This window comes from Ranitomeya imitator, chromosome 5, assembly GCF_032444005.1.
Source record: "Ranitomeya imitator isolate aRanImi1 chromosome 5, aRanImi1.pri, whole genome shotgun sequence".
Taxonomy (NCBI): Eukaryota; Metazoa; Chordata; class Amphibia; order Anura; family Dendrobatidae; genus Ranitomeya; species Ranitomeya imitator.
The window spans coordinates 253,486,046-253,508,395 of record NC_091286.1 but is presented as its reverse complement, the minus strand read 5'-3'; the positions used below and the strand labels follow the sequence as shown (position 1 = coordinate 253,508,395).

The 22,350-nt window shown below is 50.8% G+C and overlaps 1 protein-coding gene across 2 annotated transcripts in view; it reads left to right on the top strand.

Moving 5' to 3' along the window:
• MTCL3 (MTCL family member 3) overlaps nucleotides 1–22,350 on the top strand; it is a 181,044-nt gene that overhangs the window by 96,413 nt on the left and 62,281 nt on the right. Inside the window, exons 5-6 of one of the 2 annotated variants that reach the window (XM_069726071.1) lie at nucleotides 737–1,909; nucleotides 7,525–7,819. In XM_069726071.1, the coding sequence (XP_069582172.1) occupies nucleotides 737–1,909; nucleotides 7,525–7,635 (1,284 nt within the window). In that variant the 3' untranslated portion in view covers nucleotides 7,636–7,819. Of the gene's footprint in view, nucleotides 1–733; nucleotides 1,910–7,524; nucleotides 7,820–22,350 lie in introns of both variants that reach the window. The other variant, XM_069726070.1, reaches the window with a different exon arrangement.

Genomic DNA, 22,350 nt, shown 5'->3' with positions numbered 1-22,350 from the left:
GGGTGAACGGCACCAATAGCGCCCCATAACTTCTGTCACCACCGTAAAACAAATTGTCAACTGGAGTCAACACCATTGTCACTCACACTGCTTCTATCACTGCACCTTGATGTTCTGTTTTACACAAAAAAGCTTTGGGCTGGCTTTGACAGAAGAAGAGTGCTGGCACTGCAGTCACCTCTCCCTCTATCAGTGAGATTTATTCTGGGTATCATTATTGCAATAAACTGTTGTAAGGGACTACAGCGCTGTCCTCTGATGATGTCCTGTTCCTAGCAGGATGATAGAAAGGAGAAGTGACTGCAGGGCCATCTTCCTGAGATTCTCCTCAAACGAAACATCACAAATAAAGAAAAACACATATAGGGATTAGCTTAATAGGGTAACTAGTAGGGAACTTTATTAAAAAGCAAATTAGAAAAGTGGTTGAGAGTTAAAAAAGTACCCTCATATCAGAATAACTTCAGCACACCTACAACAACTTAAACAAACCTACAGCTTCAACAGTCTCCCATGTAAATTGATTTATTCTAGATTTCTATTGTGTGTGGACATTTTCTGTTATTTGAGGCTCACCTTTGAGCACCGTCTTTATTTTCTAAATTCAGCTCTATACTATAACACAAACTATAATACTGGACTAGAGCAAAAAAAGTATTATTGACTTATTGTTGACTTACCTACAAATGTTTGACTTTGTTCACCATTGTAATGACTTTTTCTTTTGTACAAGGAGGACAGTGAAGATTTGAAGTGTCAATTACAATTTGTGAAAGAAGAAGCAATGCTGATGAGAAAGAAAATGGCTAAGATTGACAAAGACAAAGACAGGCTTGAACATGAACTTCAGAAATACAGGTCCTTCTATGGTGACCTTGACAGTCCATTACCAAAAGGAGAGGCTAGTGGGCCACCTACAACAAGAGAAGCTGAACTGAAACTCCGACTTCGTCTGGTTGAAGAGGAAGCTAACATACTTGGACGAAAGATAGTAGAGTTAGAAGTAGAAAATAGAGGCTTAAAAGCTGAACTTGATGACTTAAGAGGTGATGATTACTCTGGAGCTTCAAACTCAATCCCGAGGGAGCAAAGCGAATCTGTCTCAGAGTTGAGACAACACTTACAGTTGGTGGAAGATGAAGCTGAACTGTTGCGACGGAACCTTACTGACTTAGAAGAACAGAACAAACGTATAACAGCAGAAATGAACAAGTATAAATTTAAAGCTGGAACACATGATAGTTCTCGACATAGTGACAATGTCAAGACTGAAGCATTGCAAGAAGAGCTGAAAACTGCCCGTTTGCAGATCAATGAGTTAAGTGGGAAAGTTATGCAGCTCCAATATGAGAACAGAGTTCTTATGTCTAATATGCAACGCTATGACCTGGCCTCTCACTTAGGAATCCGAGGAAGTCCCAGAGATAGCGATGCTGAAAGTGATGCTGGTAAAAAAGAAAGTGATGATGATTCTCGACCTCCCCATAGAAAGCGAGAAGGACCTATTGGGGGTGAAAGTGACTCTGAAGAGGTGCGCAATATTCGGTGCCTTACTCCTACTAGGTCATTCTATCCTTCCACAAGTGTCTGGCAAAAGAACTTTGCAGAAAGACAACAAATGAAAGATATTCGATCTGAAGCTGAACGTTTGGGGAAGACTATTGACCGTCTTATATCAGACACCAGCACCATCATCACTGAAGCTAGGATTTATGTAGCCAATGGTGATCTGTTTGGACTCATGGATGAAGAGGATGAAGGAAGCAGGATAAGGGAACATGAGCTGCTCTACCGTATTAATGCACAGATGAAGGCATTTAGAAAAGAGCTTCAAACCTTTATCGATCGTCTTGAGGTTCCAAAGTCGTCTGAAGACCGGAGCGCTGACGATCCTCTTTCAGTCAGTCAGGTATGTTTTAATGATCAGATATTACAGGTATGTAATCGATATCATAGTGTTTATCTAGTACGTTGTAGTGTATATATTAAACAACATATTTATTAAGATAGAACTTAAATTCATTTACTAATAAGTATACGCAAGTTTGTCTAGAAATGTTGACTCTAGAATTCAGCAAAATAATGAAGAACAAATTAAAGAGATTATCCCAAATCAGGAAACCTTGGTCTCCAGGAGCAGTTTATTTAAAAAAAATACAAACCACTCTTTACTCACCATCCCTGAGTCAAGCGTTGAGTCTCTGCTACTGCTCCTGATGTTCAGTATTGGCTGTAGAGCTTATCTCATGTCCACAGCTCAGCAGTCAATCAATCAATGAGTTCAATGGCAGGACCCGTGTAGAGTACTAAATGCTCTGCTTACCGCCTCTGAGCTCACTGATTGGCTGCTGTCATGTCAAAATGATATCAGCGCCGCAGCCGGACACCTGGAGAAGTGGCAGAGATTCAATGCTGGACCCAGGGATGTTGCATAAAGTGCAGTTCGTTTTTATCATAAACTGCAACTAGGGACCAATATTATCTGAAAGGGGACAACCCCTTTAGCTCCTTAGTTAAGGGGACAACCCCTTTAGCTCCTTAGTTTTTCGAAACCACAAAACGTAAATAATCTTAAATCTCTGCAAAAAAAAATGTGCTATTAGAGCCGAAATCTAAAAATTCCATCCCAAAACTGATGTAAGGTGGTTAACATATAAAATATAAGATATTTTGTCATTTAGAGAGTTTCCTTTCCTAAAGATTAGCTGTAAAATTGTCACCTTTTTACTATGCTTTTTATACACTGCTCAAAAAATAAAGGTAACACTAAAATTCCACATCCTAGATATCACTGAATGAAATATTCCAGTTGCAAATCTTTATTCATTACATAGTGGAGTGTGCTGATAACAGTAAAACATAAAAATGATCAATGTAAACCAAAATTAATATCCCATGGAGGTCTGGATTTGGAATGATACTCAATATTAAAGTGGAAAATCAAATTACAGGCTGATCCAACTTCAGTGGAATTGCCTCAGGGCAAATAAATGAAGCTCAGTAGTGTTTGAGGCCTCCAAGTGACTGTATGACCTCCCTATAATGCCTGGGCTTGGTGCTGATGATGCGAAGGATGTTCCACTAGGGAGGAGAATCAGGCAACTCCTGGACAGTCTGTGATGCAACGTGGCGTTGGTGGGTGGAACGAGGCATGATGTCCCAGATGTGCTCGATTGGATCCAGGCCTGAGGAACGGGCAGGCAAGTCCATAGCTTCAATGCCTTCATCATACAGGAACTGTTGACACTCCAGCCACATGAGGCCTAGCATTGTCATGCATCAGAAGGAACCCAGGGTCGAGTGCTCCTGCTTAGGTTCTCACAATGGGTCTGAGGATCATATCCCGGTACCTAATAGCAGTCAGGGTATCTCTGGCTAGCACACGGAGGGCTGTGAATCCCTCCAAAGAAATGCCTCCCCACACCATAACTGACCTACTGCCAAACCGGTGATGCTGGAGAGTGTTGCAGGCAGCAGAAAGTTCTCCACGGCATCTCCAGTCTGTCACATGTGCTCAGTGTGAACTTGTTCTCATCCATGAAGAGCACAGGGTGCCAGTGTTGAATCTGCCAATCTTGGTCTTCTCTGGCAAATACCAATCGCTCTGCTTACAGCCCAGCACCCACTTATGGACATTGGGCACTCATACCACCCTCGTGGAGTCTGTTTATCCTGTTGTCTGTTTGAGCAGATACATGGATAGTAGTGGCCTGCTGGAGATCATTTTTCAGGGGTCTGGCATTGCTCCTCCTGGTCCTCCTTGCAAAAAGGAGGTAGCAGTCCTGCTGCTGAGTTGTTTTCCTCCTACAGCCCCTTCCATGTCTTCTGGTGTATTGGCCTGTCTTCTGGTATCTGACCCATGCTCTGGACACTGTGCTAACAGACACAGCTACCCTTCTTGCCACAGCTCGCATTGATGTGTCATCCCTGGATGAGCAGTTCTACTTGTTCTTAATGCATTCCATGCATTCCACTATGTAATGAATGATGATTTGCAAGTGGAATATTTCATTTAGTGATATCTAGGATGTGGTATTTTAGTGTCCCCTTTATTTGTTTGAGCAGTATATATATAAATAATTTTATAGATATATATATATATATATATATATATATATATATATATATATACAGTATATATATATATATATATATTAAATTATATGTATATATATATATATATATATATATATACCGTACGTATCTATCTATCTATCTATATAGATAGATAGATAGATAGATAGATAGAGATATATATATATATATCTATCTATCTATACATATATATATATATATATATATATATATATATATATATATAGATATATAGATATGTATATCTATATATAATGAGTAGTAGCCATAATATATATATGTATGTGTATATATACGTAGGAACCACTAATCGTTGTCACACACACTTTCTGGTGCTTGCACAATGCTACAGACGTAAGAGTCTTCTTTGTATGTTGGAAATGGTGAGAAGAAAGTCTAATAGCAAAGACCATTGTGCTGCCAGGCTTTTTTTCTAATCACCAGGAATCTTAAAAAACGGTTGTCTCCTGATGTATTTCAGGAGTGCACCACTCCCCAAATTCTTGGCTTAAAATAAAAAATCCCTCCTTTCTGTTTTGTCAGTTAAAGGGAACCTGTCAGCAATTTTGGCCAATATAAGATACGGCCATCACCTTTCATTCTATAATACTGTATATCTGCCCCCAACCCGACCTGTAAGAAGAGAAAATAACTTTTATTATACTCACCTGGGGGCGGTCCGGTCTGATGGGTGTCGCTCTTCTTGGTCCGGTGCCTCCCATCTTCTTGCTTACTTCGTGTGGATGACGCTTCTCCTCAGCATTGCGCTCCTGCGCAGGCGTACTTATTTGCCCTTTTTAGGGCAGAACAAAGTACTGCAGTGCGCAGGCGGCGGGAAAGGTCAGGGAGTCCCAGCGTCTACGCACTGCAGTACTTTGCTCTGCCCTCAACAAGGCAGAGAAGTACGCATGTGCAGGAGCGTGGTGCTGAGGGGACTGTGTGGATGCTGCAGGGACGCGTCATCCACACGAAATAAGCAGGAGTGGAGTGATCATAAGAACATGGAAGGCCCAGACCAAGAAGAGCGACACAACTCGGAACGGACCGCCTCGCAGGTGAGTATAATAAAAGTTATTTTTCTTCTCTTTCAGGTCGGACTGGGGGCTTATATACAGCATTATAGAATGCTGTAGATAAGCCCTGAAAGGCGATGGCCATATCTTATATCGACCAAATCTGGTGACAAGTTCCCTTTAAAGAACTTGACAATAACCCTTTAAGGGTTCTTACAGTAGCCCACAAGATGACACCTCACTAATAATCTCTAAATAGATGTAATATATCAACATATATCTTCTGTAGTTTCTTTATAAGTGAAGTTATTCTTTTGAATAGCTGCAGTGCTGTAATAAAGTATTTACCCCCTTCTAGACAGCCACGATATTTATTACACTAAATTTCTGTTCTTTAAAGGAGCTTTCAGAATTAAAGAGGATATTCAGGACTTTTTTAAAACAGGCATGTAGTTGCTAGCAGAGGCAACTACTTGACTATTGTACCCGTCGCCGGTCATTGATCACTCCTGCGAGAGATTCAGCTGTTCCCTGTTTACAGAGCCGCAGTTTCTCTTCCTGTTGACAGGGCGGGACTACTGGTGTCATGCTGATTGACAGCTAGATTCCCCTCATTTGTCAGTGAGTACCCGGCTGTCAATCAGCATGACACCAGAAGTCCCGCCCTGTCAACAGGAAGAGAAGCTGCCTCACTGTTGATGTGACGTCAGTGGAAGTCTGTGACTGCTCTGTGGCGGTGGAGAACGGTGCCAGGTACAACAGGCAGATAGGTAGCAACAATCTGCCTGTTAATGCTTAAAGGGAACCTGTCACCCCCCTGGCGTTTTTAACTAAAAGAGCCATCTTGTTCAGCACTAATGCTGCATTCTGTCAAGGTGGCTCTTTTATTTGGGGTCCCTTCTAATGCTGCAATATTTGTTTTTTTAATTAACCCGCCATACCTGTAGTCTGTCCTGGGGGCATGTCTTTTCCCCTCGGATACAAACGCCTCCCAGCCATCCCTCAGCCCCTCCATGCGCCAGGCGCCGCCTCCTGTGCCTTAATTAACGTCCCCGGCGCCTGCGCTGTAAGTTCCCATCATGTGATGTGAGTCAAAGGGCAGCGCAAACTGCGCATGCCCGAAGAAGGAACTTCCAGCGCAGGCGACGGGGACGTTAGTGAAGGCACAGGAGGCGGCGCCCTGCGCATGGAGGGGCTGAGGGATGGCTGGGAGGCGTTTGTGTCTGGGGGGAAAAGATATGCCCCCCCAGACAATACAGGTATGGCGGGCTAGTTAAAAAAACGAATATTGCAGCGTTGTCAGGGACCCCAAATAAAAGAGCCACCTTGACAGAATGCAGCATTAGTGTTGCACAAGGTGGCTCTTTTAGTTCAAAACGCCAGGGGGGGTGACAGGTTCCCTTTAAACACATTTTTTGTTTTTAAAGTTCCGAATATCCCCTTTAACATTACTGGAATATTAACTTGGTACAATATAAATGTGTATTGACATGGTACTAACTTTAGGCATCACCAAACAAATACTCAGTTAAAGATAATCTAGCCACATAATTTTCTTCCCCAAACTGTTTGCACATGTATCTCTTTCACACTGATGTGAAAGTGAAGCTAAAGAGCTATGATAGATCTGAAGCTTCCGTCACTCCAGTTCTAATGCCTGCCCAGTGCTTCCTCCTGCTTGACTGACAGCTCTTTTGTCTGAAGTCTCATAGCATAGGGGTCATCAGCTAAGCAAGAGGAGCTGGCACTGGGCGAAGAAAAATTTAGATGGCGTGACTTCAGATCTACCATAGCTCTTTAGCCTCATTTGCATATCAGTTCAAGTGCTGATTTCTCAAAAACGGAAAAAGGGACTGGCCATGTAAAGGTATTGCTGGCCTTGTTGTTGAACGAGCTACATGTGCATAGCTCGTAGAGGTCAAATCCCAATGACACATTCCCTTTAAGACATCTGTGAATAATTTAGCATTGTTTCATTGCTATATGGTATATTGGAAAACATAACTGTTTCTAGCTTCCTTATTTGACAAGCTATATAAGATTACAGTTACTTTCCCAATGCCTGTAACTGTTCTCTTTCTTTGTCCTCATGACAAAACTTCTTGTCTCATGCATGTCAAGTAATAAAACCCCTGGCAACGAAGTTAGCTATAAACATAGCATATTTTTATGTGCTTCTTGTATAAAACGTCTAGTTCCCCTTTAACCCTGAAATAATGATGTGCCCTGTTTTATATTTCCTCTGCTCAGGAAACTGTTCAGGGAATGGTCTTGCAGATGATAAAGCTTCCTGTGAAATGATAAATGCGCGTCCGTGTTCTTGCCTGCAGTTATTGCTTGCTTTTTTCATGTGTACAGTCTTTTGCTGGCAGCACTGAGTGAATAAATCTTTCTGTCTCTGTATTTACCTTCCCAGATGTTCCAGCCTATTATTTTACTTATCCTCATCCTAGTATTATTTTCTTCTCTTTCCTACACAACTATATTTAAGCTTGTCTTCCTTTTCACCCTCTTTTTTGTCCTGTAACATTTTCCGCCATTTTTCTTTTTGTTTTGTGCCATTATTTATTTTCAGTTTGGTTTGTTTTGTCAATTCACCAAGATAAGAAGTAAAAGAAATATAGTTTCTGCTCCCGCCATTCTTACAGAAAACACTGAAGACTACACACTTGTATATAGAAACCAGCAAACACTTCTGGCAGCTTCTACAAGTAAGTTCCATGAACATATGCCTTCTGTTACCAACCGTAAAGCTTATTTCCTCTCTTTTCTTACAAAGACGTTCCTCATGGTGAACTATGAAATCACAATATTTTAAGTTTAAAAGGACACATCTTAAAGGGAACCTGACAGGCCCCCCTATACCCCATAACACCAGCAATCCCTTTATACTGTTTGACACATTAACAGATCTTTACAAAGAGTATTATAAAAGTCCATTTTTAATATGCCAGTCACCTTTTGACTCTCTTCTCAGATCCTCAGAACAGACTCACTGAGGGATTCTCAGCTAGCTCAATCTGCAACCAGCAATAGACAGTGTAACACATAGGCTGTAGAAGGCAAATGTTACAACATTTTTAGTGAAGCCCAATTACAAAAATTATTTTTAGTCCCACATAATGCATTTCCCAGAGTGGACAACTCTTTTAACGTCAAATGTATATAAAGCTTAAATGAGGTACTCCCTTCTTTTTATGGTATAGCTATCGTTTGGATACACGATAACAGTAAAGGGGTGGTCCAAAGGCAAAATGTTTTTTTCTTAACTCTTTTTAGTCCCATAATCTAAGCTACTATCTAATTTACTTGCTTAAAAAAAAATCCCTACCATTCCCTCACTACACTAACAGCTATTGTATCTTTTTTCCCTATGTCCTGTCTGATGATGATTTGTTTCAGTATCACCAGTGCATACTGATACTCAAACGAAGCATTATCAGGAGGAAGAGACTGTGGTCACTGTCACAGCCCCTGCTCCCTCCCTGAAACGAAGCATCCTCAGGAGGAAGAGACTGTGGTCACTGTCACAGCCCCTGCTCCCTCCCTGAAACGAAGCATCATCAGGGGGAAGAGACTGTGGTCACTGTCACAGCCCCTGCTCCCTCCCTGAAACGAAGCATCATCAGGGGGAAGAGACTGTGGTCACTGTCACAGCCCCTGCTCCCTCCCTGAAACGAAGCATCATCTGGGGGAAGAGACTGTGGTCACTGTCTCAGCCCCTGCTCCCTCCCTGAAACGAAGCATCATCAGGGGGAAGAGACTGTGGTCACTGTCACAGCCCCTGCTCCCTCCCTGAAACGAAGCGTCATCAGGGGGAAGAGACTGTGGTCACTGTCACAGCCCCTGCTCCCTCCCTGAAACTAAGCATCCTCAGGAGGAAGAGACTGTGGTCACTGTCACAGCCCCTGCTCCTTCCCTGAAACGAAGCATCATCAGGGGGAAGAGACTGTGGTCACTGTCACAGCCCCTGCTCCCTCCCTGAAACGAAGCATCATCAGGGGGAAGAGACTGTGGTCACTGTCGCAGCCCCTGCTCCCTCCCTGAAACGAAGCATCATCAGGGGGAAGAGACTGTGGTCACTGTCACAGCCCCTGCTCCGTCCCTGAAACAAAGTATCATCAGGAGAAGAGACTGTGGTCACTGTCACAGCCCCTGCTCCCTCCCTGAAACGAAGCATCATCAGGGGGAAGAGACTGTGGTCACTGTCGCAGCCCCTGCTCCCTCCCTGAAACGAAGTATATCAGGAGGAAGAGACTGTGGTCACTGTCACAGCCCCTGCTCCCTCCCTGATATGAAGCATCCTCAGGGGAAAGAGACTGTGGTCACTGTCCCAGCCCCTGCTCCCTCCCTGAAATGAAGCATCATCAGGAGGAAGAGACTGTGGTCACTGTCACAGCCCCTGCTCCCTCCCTGAAACCAGGAGGAAGAGACTGTGGTCACTGTCACAGCCCCTGCTCCCTCCCTGAAATGAAGCATCCTCAGGGGGAAGAGACTGTGGTCACTGTCACAGCCCCTGCTCCCTCCCTGAAACGAAGCATCCTCAGGGGGAAGAGACTGTGGTCACTGTCCCAGCCCCTGCTCCCTCCTTTAAACGAAGCATCATCAGGGGGAAGAGACTGTGGTCACTGTCACAGCCCCTGCTCCCTCCCTGAAACGAAGCATTATCAGGAGGAAGAGACTGTGGTCACTGTCACAGCCCCTGCTCCCTCCCTGATATGAAGCATCATCAGGAGGAAGAGACTGTGGTCACTGTCACAGCCCCTGCTCCCTCCCTGAAACGAAGCATCCTCAGGGGAAAGAGACTGTGGTCACTGTCCCAGCCCCTGTGCCCTCCCTGAAATGAAGCATCATCAGGAGGAAGAGACTGTGGTCACTGTCACAGCCCCTGCTCCCTCCCTGAAACCAAGCATCCTCAGGAGGAAGAGACTGTGGTCACTGTCACAGCCCCTGCTCCCTCCCTGAAACAAAGCATCCTCAGGGGGAAGAGACTGTGGTCACTGTCCCAGCCCCTGCTCCCTCCCTGAAATGAAGCATCATCAGGAGGAAGAGACTGTGGTCACTGTCACAGCCCCTCCTCCCTCCCTGAAACCAAGCATCCTCAGGAGGAAGAGACTGTGGTCACTGTCACAGCCCCTTCTCCCTCCCTGAAACGAAGCATCATCAGGGGGAAGAGACTGTGGTCCCTGTCCCAGCCCCTGCTCCCTCCCTGAAATGAAGCATCATCAGGAGGAAGAGACTGTGGTCACTGTCACAGCCCCTGCTCCCTCCCTGAAACCAAGCATCCTCAGGAGGAAGAGACTGTGGTCACTCTCACAGCCCCTGCTCCCTCCCTGAAACGAAGCATCATCAGGGGGAAGAGACTGTGGTCACTGTCACAGCCCCTGCTCCCTCCCTGAAATGAAGCATCATCAGGGGGAAGAGACTGTGGTCACTGTCACAGCCCCTGCTCCCTCCCTGAAACAAAGTATCATCAGGGGGAAGAGACTGTGGTCACTGTCGCAGCCCCTACTCCCTCCCTGAAACGAAGCATCATCAGGGGGAAGAGACTGTGGTCACGGTCACAGCCCCTGCTCCCTCCCTGAAACGAAGCATCATCAGGGGGAAGAGACTGTGGTCACTGTCGCAGCCCCTATTCCCTCCCTGAAACGAAGCATCATCAGGAGGAAGAGACTGTGGTCACTGTCACAGCCCCTGCTCCCTCCCTGAAATGAAGCATCCTCAGGGGGAAGAGACTGTGGTCACTGTCACAGCCCCTGCTCCCTCCCTGAAACAAAGTATCATCAGGGGGAAGAGACTGTGGTCACTGTCGCAGCCCCTACTCCCTCCCTGAAACGAAGCATCATCAGGGGGAAGAGACTGTGGTCACTGTCACAGCCCCTGCTCCCTCCCTGAAACGAAGCATCATCAGGGGGAAGAGACTGTGGTCACTGTCGCAGCCCCTACTCCCTCCCTGAAACGAAGCATCATCAGGGAGAAGAGACTGTGGTCACTGTCACAGCCCCTGCTCCCTCCCTGAAATGAATCATCCTCAGGGGGAAGAGACTGTGGTCACTGTCACAGCCCCTGCTCCCTCCCTGAAACGAAGCATCCTCAGGGGGAAGAGACTGTGGTCACTGTCACAGCCCCTGTGCCCTCCCTGAAATGAAGCATCATCAGGAGGAAGAGACTGTGGTCACTGTCACAGCCCCTGCTCCCTCCCTGAAACGAAGCATCCTCAGGGGGAAGAGACTGTGGTCACTGTCACAACCCCTGCTCCCTCCCTGAATCAAAGCATCATCAGGGGGAAGAGACTGTGGTCACTGTCACAGCCCCTGCTCCCTCCCTGAAACGAAGCATCCTCAGGGGGAAGAGACTGTGGTCACTGCCACAGCCCCTGCTCCCTCCCTGATTTAAAGCATCATCAGGGGGAAGAGACTGTGGTCACTGTCACAGCCCCTGCTCCCTCCCTGATATGAAGCATCATCAGGAGGAAGAGACTGTGGTCACTGTCCCAGCCCCTGCTCCCTCCCTGAAACCAAGCATCCTCAGGAGGAAGAGACTGTGGTCACTGTCACAGCCCCTGCTCCCTCCCTGAAACGAAGCATCATCAGGGGGAAGAGACTGTGGTCACTGTCACAGCCCCTGTGCCCTCCCTGAAATGAAGCATCATCAGGAGGAAGAGACTGTGGTCACTGTCACAGCCCCTGCTCCCTCCCTGAAACCAAGCATCCTCAGGAGGAAGAGACTGTGGTCACTGTCACAGCCCCTGCTCCCTCCCTGAAACAAAGCATCCTCAGGGGGAAGAGACTGTGGTCACTGTCCCAGCCCCTGCTCCCTCCCTGAAATGAAGCATCATCAGGAGGAAGAGACTGTGGTCACTGTCCCAGCCCCTGTGCCCTCCCTGAAATGAAGCATCATCAGGAGGAAGAGACTGTGGTCACTGTCACAGCCCCTGCTCCCTCCCTGAAACCAAGCATCCTCAGGAGGAAGAGACTGTGGTCACTGTCACAGCCCCTGCTCCCTCCCTGAAACAAAGCATCCTCAGGGGGAAGAGACTGTGGTCACTGTCCCAGCCCCTGCTCCCTCCCTGAAATGAAGCATCATCAGGAGGAAGAGACTGTGGTCACTGTCACAGCCCCTCCTCCCTCCCTGAAACCAAGCATCCTCAGGAGGAAGAGACTGTGGTCACTGTCACAGCCCCTTCTCCCTCCCTGAAACGAAGCATCATCAGGGGGAAGAGACTGTGGTCCCTGTCCCAGCCCCTGCTCCCTCCCTGAAATGAAGCATCATCAGGAGGAAGAGACTGTGGTCACTGTCACAGCTCCTGCTCCCTCCCTGAAACCAAGCATCCTCAGGAGGAAGAGACTGTGGTCACTCTCACAGCCCCTGCTCCCTCCCTGAAACGAAGCATCATCAGGGGGAAGAGACTGTGGTCACTGTCACAGCCCCTGCTCCCTCCCTGAAATGAAGCATCATCAGGGGGAAGAGACTGTGGTCACTGTCACAGCCCCTGCTCCCTCCCTGAAACAAAGTATCATCAGGGGGAAGAGACTGTGGTCACTGTCGCAGCCCCTACTCCCTCCCTGAAACGAAGCATCATCAGGGGGAAGAGACTGTGGTCACTGTCACAGCCCCTGCTCCCTCCCTGAAACGAAGCATCATCAGGGGGAAGAGACTGTGGTCACTGTCGCAGCCCCTACTCCCTCCCTGAAACGAAGCATCATCAGGAGGAAGAGACTGTGGTCACTGTCACAGCCCCTGCTCCCTCCCTGAAATGAAGCATCCTCAGGGGGAAGAGACTGTGGTCACTGTCACAGCCCCTGCTCCCTCCCTGAAACGAAGCATCATCAGGGGGAAGAGACTGTGGTCCCTGTCCCAGCCCCTGCTCCCTCCCTGAAATGAAGCATCATCAGGAGGAAGAGACTGTGGTCACTGTCACAGCCCCTGCTCCCTCCCTGAAACCAAGCATCCTCAGGAGGAAGAGACTGTGGTCACTCTCACAGCCCCTGCTCCCTCCCTGAAACGAAGCATCATCAGGGGGAAGAGACTGTGGTCACTGTCACAGCCCCTGCTCCCTCCCTGAAATGAAGCATCATCAGGGGGAAGAGACTGTGGTCACTGTCACAGCCCCTGCTCCCTCCCTGAAACAAAGTATCATCAGGGGGAAGAGACTGTGGTCACTGTCACAGCCCCTGCTCCCTCCCTGAAATGAATCATCCTCAGGGGGAAGAGACTGTGGTCACTGTCACAGCCCCTGCTCCCTCCCTGAAACGAAGCATCCTCAGGGGGAAGAGACTGTGGTTACTGTCACAGCCCCTGTGCCCTCCCTGAAATGAAGCATCATCAGGAGGAAGAGACTGTGGTCACTGTCACAGCCCCTGCTCCCTCCCTGAAACGAAGCATCCTCAGGGGGAAGAGACTGTGGTCACTGTCACAGCCCCTGCTCCCTCCCTGAATCAAAGCATCATCAGGGGGAAGAGACTGTGGTCACTGTCACAGCCCCTGCTCCCTCCCTGAAACGAAGCATCCTCAGGGGGAAGAGACTGTGGTCACTGCCACAGCCCCTGCTCCCTCCCTGATTTAAAGCATCATCAGGGGGAAGAGACTGTGGTCACTGTCACAGCCCCTGCTCCCTCCCTGATATGAAGCATCATCAGGAGGAAGAGACTGTGGTCACTGTCCCAGCCCCTGCTCCCTCCCTGAAACCAAGCATCCTCAGGAGGAAGAGACTGTGGTCACTGTCACAGCCCCTGCTCCCTCCCTGAAACGAAGCATCATCAGGGGGAAGAGACTGTGGTCACTGTCACAGCCCCTGCTCCTTCCCTGAAACAAAGTATCATCAGGAGAAGAGACTGTGGTCACTGTCGCAGCCCCTGCTCCCTCCCTGATATGAAGCATCCTCAGGGGAAAGAGACTGTGGTCACTGTCCCAGCCCCTGTGCCCTCCCTGAAATGAAGCATCATCAGGGGGAAGAGACTGTGGTCACTGTCACAGCCCCTGCTCCCTCCCTGAAACGAAGCATCCTCAGGAGGAAGAGACTGTGGTCACTGTCACAACCCCTGCTCCCTCCCTGAAACGAAGCATCCTCAGGGGGAAGAGACTGTGGTCACTGTCACAGCCCCTGCTTCCTCCCTGAAATGAAGCATCATCAGGAGGAAGAGACTGTGGTCACTGTCACAGCCCCTGCTCCCTCCCTGAAACCAAGCATCATCAGGGGGAAGAGACTGTGGTCACTGTCTCAGCCCCTGCTCCCTCCCTGAAATGAAGCATCATCAGGAGGAAGAGACTGTGGTCACTGTCCCAGCCCCTGCTCCCTCCCTGAAACCAAGCATCCTCAGGAGGAAGAGACTGTGGTCACTGTCACAGCCCCTGCTCCCTCCCTGAAACGAAGCATCATCAGGAGGAAGAGACTGTGGTCACTGTCACAGCCCCTGCTCCCTCCCTGAAACCAAGCATCCTCAGGAGGAAGAGACTGTGGTCACTGTCACAGCCCCTGCTCCCTCCCTGAAATGAAGCATCATCAGGAGGAAGAGACTGTGGTCACTGTCACAGCCCCTGCTCCCTCCCTGAAACCAAGCATCATCAGGGGGAAGAGACTGTGGTCACTGTCACAGCCCCTGCTCCCTCCCTGAAACCAAGCATCATCAGGAGGAAGAGACTGTGGTCACTGTCACAGCCCCTGCTCCCTCCCTGAAACGAAGCATCATCAGGGGGAAGAGACTGTGGTCACTTTCACAGCCCCTGCTCCTTCCCTGAAACAAAGTATCATCAGGAGAAGAGACTGTGGTCACTGTCACAGCCCCTGCTCCCTCCCTGAAACGAAGCATCATCAGGGGGAAGAGACTGTGGTCACTGTCACAGCCCCTGCTCCCTCCCTGAAACGAAGCATCATCTGGGGGAAGAGACTGTGGTCACTGTCTCAGCCCCTGCTCCCTCCCTGAAACGAAGCATCATCAGGGGGAAGAGACTGTGGTCACTGTCACAGCCCCTGCTCCCTCCCTGAAACGAAGCGTCATCAGGGGGAAGAGACTGTGGTCACTGTCACAGCCCCTGCTCCCTCCCTGAAACGAAGCATCCTCAGGAGGAAGAGACTGTGGTCACTGTCACAGCCCCTGCTCCTTCCCTGAAACGAAGCATCATCAGGGGGAAGAGACTGTGGTCACTGTCACAGCCCCTGCTCCCTCCCTGAAACGAAGCATCATCAGGGGGAAGAGACTGTGGTCACTGTCGCAGCCCCTGCTCCCTCCCTGAAACGAAGCATCATCAGGGGGAAGAGACTGTGGTCACTGTCACAGCCCCTGCTCCGTCCCTGAAACAAAGTATCATCAGGAGAAGAGACTGTGGTCACTGTCACAGCCCCTGCTCCCTCCCTGAAACGAAGCATCATCAGGGGGAAGAGACTGTGGTCACTGTCGCAGCCCCTGCTCCCTCCCTGAAACGAAGTATATCAGGAGGAAGAGACTGTGGTCACTGTCACAGCCCCTGCTCCCTCCCTGATATGAAGCATCCTCAGGGGAAAGAGACTGTGGTCACTGTCCCAGCCCCTGCTCCCTCCCTGAAATGAAGCATCATCAGGAGGAAGAGACTGTGGTCACTGTCACAGCCCCTGCTCCCTCCCTGAAATGAAGCATCCTCAGGGGGAAGAGACTGTGGTCACTGTCACAGCCCCTGCTCCCTCCCTGAAACGAAGCATCCTCAGGGGGAAGAGACTGTGGTCACTGTCCCAGCCCCTGCTCCCTCCTTTAAACGAAGCATCATCAGGGGGAAGAGACTGTGGTCACTGTCACAGCCCCTGCTCCCTCCCTGAAACGAAGCATTATCAGGAGGAAGAGACTGTGGTCACTGTCACAGCCCCTGCTCCCTCCCTGATATGAAGCATCATCAGGAGGAAGAGACTGTGGTCACTGTCACAGCCCCTGCTCCCTCCCTGATATGAAGCATCCTCAGGGGAAAGAGACTGTGGTCACTGTCCCAGCCCCTGTGCCCTCCCTGAAATGAAGCATCATCAGGAGGAAGAGACTGTGGTCACTGTCACAGCCCCTGCTCCCTCCCTGAAACCAAGCATCCTCAGGAGGAAGAGACTGTGGTCACTGTCACAGCCCCTGCTCCCTCCCTGAAACAAAGCATCCTCAGGGGGAAGAGACTGTGGTCACTGTCCCAGCCCCTGCTCCCTCCCTGAAATGAAGCATCATCAGGAGGAAGAGACTGTGGTCACTGTCACAGCCCCTCCTCCCTCCCTGAAACCAAGCATCCTCAGGAGGAAGAGACTGTGGTCACTGTCACAGCCCCTTCTCCCTCCCTGAAACGAAGCATCATCAGGGGGAAGAGACTGTGGTCCCTGTCCCAGCCCCTGCTCCCTCCCTGAAATGAAGCATCATCAGGAGGAAGAGACTGTGGTCACTGTCACAGCCCCTGCTCCCTCCCTGAAACCAAGCATCCTCAGGAGGAAGAGACTGTGGTCACTCTCACAGCCCCTGCTCCCTCCCTGAAACGAAGCATCATCAGGGGGAAGAGACTGTGGTCACTGTCACAGCCCCTGCTCCCTCCCTGAAATGAAGCATCATCAGGGGGAAGAGACTGTGGTCACTGTCACAGCCCCTGCTCCCTCCCTGAAACAAAGTATCATCAGGGGGAAGAGACTGTGGTCACTGTCGCAGCCCCTACTCCCTCCCTGAAACGAAGCATCATCAGGGGGAAGAGACTGTGGTCACGGTCACAGCCCCTGCTCCCTCCCTGAAACGAAGCATCATCAGGGGGAAGAGACTGTCGTCACTGTCGCAGCCCCTACTCCCTCCCTGAAACGAAGCATCATCAGGAGGAAGAGACTGTGGTCACTGTCACAGCCCCTGCTCCCTCCCTGAAATGAAGCATCCTCAGGGGGAAGAGACTGTGGTCACTGTCACAGCCCCTGCTCCCTCCCTGAAACAAAGTATCATCAGGGGGAAGAGACTGTGGTCACTGTCGCAGCCCCTACTCCCTCCCTGAAACGAAGCATCATCAGGGGGAAGAGACTGTGGTCACTGTCACAGCCCCTGCTCCCTCCCTGAAACGAAGCATCATCAGGGGGAAGAGACTGTGGTCACTGTCGCAGCCCCTACTCGCTCCCTGAAACGAAGCATCATCAGGGAGAAGAGACTGTGGTCACTGTCACAGCCCCTGCTCCCTCCCTGAAATGAATCATCCTCAGGGGGAAGAGACTGTGGCCACTGTCACAGCCCCTGCTCCCTCCCTGAAACGAAGCATCCTCAGGGGGAAGAGACTGTGGTCACTGTCACAGCCCCTGTGCCCTCCCTGAAATGAAGCATCATCAGGAGGAAGAGACTGTGGTCACTGTCACAGCCCCTGCTCCCTCCCTGAAACGAAGCATCCTCAGGGGGAAGAGACTGTGGTCACTGTCACAGCCCCTGCTCCCTCCCTGAATCAAAGCATCATCAGGGGGAAGAGACTGTGGTCACTGTCACAGCCCCTGCTCCCTCCCTGAAACGAAGCATCCTCAGGGGGAAGAGACTGTGGTCACTGCCACAGCCCCTGCTCCCTCCCTGATTTAAAGCATCATCAGGGGGAAGAGACTGTGGTCACTGTCACAGCCCCTGCTCCCTCCCTGATATGAAGCATCATCAGGAGGAAGAGACTGTGGTCACTGTCCCAGCCCCTGCTCCCTCCCTGAAACCAAGCATCCTCAGGAGGAAGAGACTGTGGTCACTGTCACAGCCCCTGCTCCCTCCCTGAAACGAAGCATCATCAGGGGGAAGAGACTGTGGTCACTGTCACAGCCCCTGTGCCCTCCCTGAAATGAAGCATCATCAGGAGGAAGAGACTGTGGTCACTGTCACAGCCCCTGCTCCCTCCCTGAAACCAAGCATCCTCAGGAGGAAGAGACTGTGGTCACTGTCACAGCCCCTGCTCCCTCCCTGAAACAAAGCATCCTCAGGGGGAAGAGACTGTGGTCACTGTCCCAGCCCCTGCTCCCTCCCTGAAATGAAGCATCATCAGGAGGAAGAGACTGTGGTCACTGTCCCAGCCCCTGTGCCCTCCCTGAAATGAAGCATCATCAGGAGGAAGAGACTGTGGTCACTGTCACAGCCCCTGCTCCCTCCCTGAAACCAAGCATCCTCAGGAGGAAGAGACTGTGGTCACTGTCACAGCCCCTGCTCCCTCCCTGAAACAAAGCATCCTCAGGGGGAAGAGACTGTGGTCACTGTCCCAGCCCCTGCTCCCTCCCTGAAATGAAGCATCATCAGGAGGAAGAGACTGTGGTCACTGTCACAGCCCCTCCTCCCTCCCTGAAACCAAGCATCCTCAGGAGGAAGAGACTGTGGTCACTGTCACAGCCCCTTCTCCCTCCCTGAAACGAAGCATCATCAGGGGGAAGAGACTGTGGTCCCTGTCCCAGCCCCTGCTCCCTCCCTGAAATGAAGCATCATCAGGAGGAAGAGACTGTGGTCACTGTCACAGCCCCTGCTCCCTCCCTGAAACCAAGCATCCTCAGGAGGAAGAGACTGTGGTCACTCTCACAGCCCCTGCTCCCTCCCTGAAACGAAGCATCATCAGGGGGAAGAGACTGTGGTCACTGTCACAGCCCCTGCTCCCTCCCTGAAATGAAGCATCATCAGGGGGAAGAGACTGTGGTCACTGTCACAGCCCCTGCTCCCTCCCTGAAACAAAGTATCATCAGGGGGAAGAGACTGTGGTCACTGTCGCAGCCCCTACTCCCTCCCTGAAACGAAGCATCATCAGGGGGAAGAGACTGTGGTCACTGTCACAGCCCCTGCTCCCTCCCTGAAACGAAGCATCATCAGGGGGAAGAGACTGTGGTCACTGTCGCAGCCCCTACTCCCTCCCTGAAACGAAGCATCATCAGGAGGAAGAGACTGTGGTCACTGTCACAGCCCCTGCTCCCTCCCTGAAATGAAGCATCCTCAGGGGGAAGAGACTGTGGTCACTGTCACAGCCCCTGCTCCCTCCCTGAAACGAAGCATCATCAGGGGGAAGAGACTGTGGTCCCTGTCCCAGCCCCTGCTCCCTCCCTGAAATGAAGCATCATCAGGAGGAAGAGACTGTGGTCACTGTCACAGCCCCTGCTCCCTCCCTGAAACCAAGCATCCTCAGGAGGAAGAGACTGTGGTCACTCTCACAGCCCCTGCTCCCTCCCTGAAACGAAGCATCATCAGGGGGAAGAGACTGTGGTCACTGTCACAGCCCCTGCTCCCTCCCTGAAATGAAGCATCATCAGGGGGAAGAGACTGTGGTCACTGTCACAGCCCCTGCTCCCTCCCTGAAACAAAGTATCATCAGGGGGAAGAGACTGTGGTCACTGTCGCAGCCCCTACTCCCTCCCTGAAACGAAGCATCATCAGGGGGAAGAGACTGTGGTCACTGTCACAGCCCCTGCTCCCTCCCTGAAACGAAGCATCATCAGGGGGAAGAGACTGTGGTCACTGTCGCAGCCCCTACTCCCTCCCTGAAACGAAGCATCATCAGGAGGAAGAGACTGTGGTCACTGTCACAGCCCCTGCTCCCTCCCTGAAATGAAGCATCCTCAGGGGGAAGAGACTGTGGTCACTGTCACAGCCCCTGCTCCCTCCCTGAAACAAAGTATCATCAGGGGGAAGAGACTGTGGTCACTGTCGCAGCCCCTACTCCCTCCCTGAAACGAAGCATCATCAGGGGGAAGAGACTGTGGTCACTGTCACAGCCCCTGCTCCCTCCCTGAAACGAAGCATCATCAGGGGGAAGAGACTGTGGTCACTGTCGCAGCCCCTACTCCCTCCCTGAAACGAAGCATCATCAGGGAGAAGAGACTGTGGTCACTGTCACAGCCCCTGCTCCCTCCCTGAAATGAATCATCCTCAGGGGGAAGAGACTGTGGTCACTGTCACAGCCCCTGCTCCCTCCCTGAAACGAAGCATCCTCAGGGGGAAGAGACTGTGGTCACTGTCACAGCCCCTGTGCCCTCCCTGAAATGAAGCATCATCAGGAGGAAGAGACTGTGGTCACTGTCACAGCCCCTGCTCCCTCCCTGAAACGAAGCATCCTCAGGGGGAAGAGACTGTGGTCACTGTCACAGCCCCTGCTCCCTCCCTGAATCAAAGCATCATCAGGGGGAAGAGACTGTGGTCACTGTCACAGCCCCTGCTCCCTCCCTGAAACGAAGCATCCTCAGGGGGAAGAGACTGTGGTCACTGCCACAGCCCCTGCTCCCTCCCTGATTTAAAGCATCATCAGGGGGAAGAGACTGTGGTCACTGTCACAGCCCCTGCTCCCTCCCTGATATGAAGCATCATCAGGAGGAAGAGACTGTGGTCACTGTCCCAGCCCCTGCTCCCTCCCTGAAACCAAGCATCCTCAGGAGGAAGAGACTGTGGTCACTGTCACAGCCCCTGCTCCCTCCCTGAAACGAAGCATCATCAGGGGGAAGAGACTGTGGTCACTGTCACAGCCCCTGCTCCTTCCCTGAAACAAAGTATCATCAGGAGAAGAGACTGTGGTCACTGTCGCAGCCCCTGCTCCCTCCCTGATATGAAGCATCCTCAGGGGAAAGAGACTGTGGTCACTGTCCCAGCCCCTGTGCCCTCCCTGAAATGAAGCATCATCAGGGGGAAGAGACTGTGGTCACTGTCACAGCCCCTGCTCCCTCCCTGAAACGAAGCATCCTCAGGAGGAAGAGACTGTGGTCACTGTCACAACCCCTGCTCCCTCCCTGAAACGAAGCATCCTCAGGGGGAAGAGACTGTGGTCACTGTCACAGCCCCTGCTTCCTCCCTGAAATGAAGCATCATCAGGAGGAAGAGACTGTGGTCACTGTCACAGCCCCTGCTCCCTCCCTGAAACCAAGCATCATCAGGGGGAAGAGACTGTGGTCACTGTCTCAGCCCCTGCTCCCTCCCTGAAATGAAGCATCATCAGGAGGAAGAGACTGTGGTCACTGTCCCAGCCCCTGCTCCCTCCCTGAAACCAAGCATCCTCAGGAGGAAGAGACTGTGGTCACTGTCACAGCCCCTGCTCCCTCCCTGAAACGAAGCATCATCAGGAGGAAGAGACTGTGGTCACTGTCACAGCCCCTGCTCCCTCCCTGAAACCAAGCATCCTCAGGAGGAAGAGACTGTGGTCACTGTCACAGCCCCTGCTCCCTCCCTGAAATGAAGCATCATCAGGAGGAAGAGACTGTGGTCACTGTCACAGCCCCTGCTCCCTCCCTGAAACCAAGCATCATCAGGGGGAAGAGACTGTGGTCACTGTCACAGCCCCTGCTCCCTCCCTGAAACCAAGCATCATCAGGGGGAAGAGACTGTGGTCACTGTCGCAGCCCCTGCTCCCTCCCTGAAATGAAGCATCATCAGGAGGAAGAGACTGTGGTCACTGTCACAGCCCCTGCTCCCTCCCTGAAACGAAGCATCATCAGGGGGAAGAGACTGTGTTCACTTTCACAGCCCCTGCTCCTTCCCTGAAACAAAGTATCATCAGGAGAAGAGACTGTGGTCACTGTCACAGCCCCTGCTCCCTCCCTGAAACGAAGCATCATCAGGGGGAAGAGACTGTGGTCACTGTTGCAGCCCCTGCTCCCTCCCTGAAACGAAGCATCATCAGGGAGAAGAGACTGTGGTCACTGTCACAGCCCCTGCTCCCTCCCTGAAATGAAGCATCCTCAGGGGGAAGAGACTGTGGTCACTGTCACAGCCCCTGCTCCCTCCCTGAAACGAAGCATCCTCAGGGGGAAGAGACTGTGGTCACTGTCACAGCCCCTGCTCCCTCCCTGAAACCAAGCATCCTCAGGAGGAAGAGATTGTGGTCACTGTCACAGCCCCTGCTCCCTCCCTGAAACGAAGCATCCTCAGGGGGAAGAGACTGTGGTCACTGTCACAGCCCCTGCTCCCTCCCTGAAACGAAGCATCCTCAGGGGAAAGAGACTGTGGTCACTGTCACAGCCCCTGCTCCCTCCCTGAATCAAAGCATCATCAGGAGGAAGAGACTGTGGTCACTGTCCCAGCCCCTGCTCCCTCCCTGAAACAAAGCATTTACAGACCGATAAAACGGAGGTAAATCATGCGATTGTCATGAGAGTGTCATGCGAGTGTCATGCGATTTTTTTATCGCAACATCCGTATGACATCTGTATGACATCCGTATTGCTGTCTGATTTTTACGCACCGGTGTCCTTTGAAAAGCCGGCAAATTAGTGCTGTGTACAGTAACATCACACTGACAGATTAGAATAGAAAAGGTAGAATAGATATATATACATAGAATAGGTATATATACA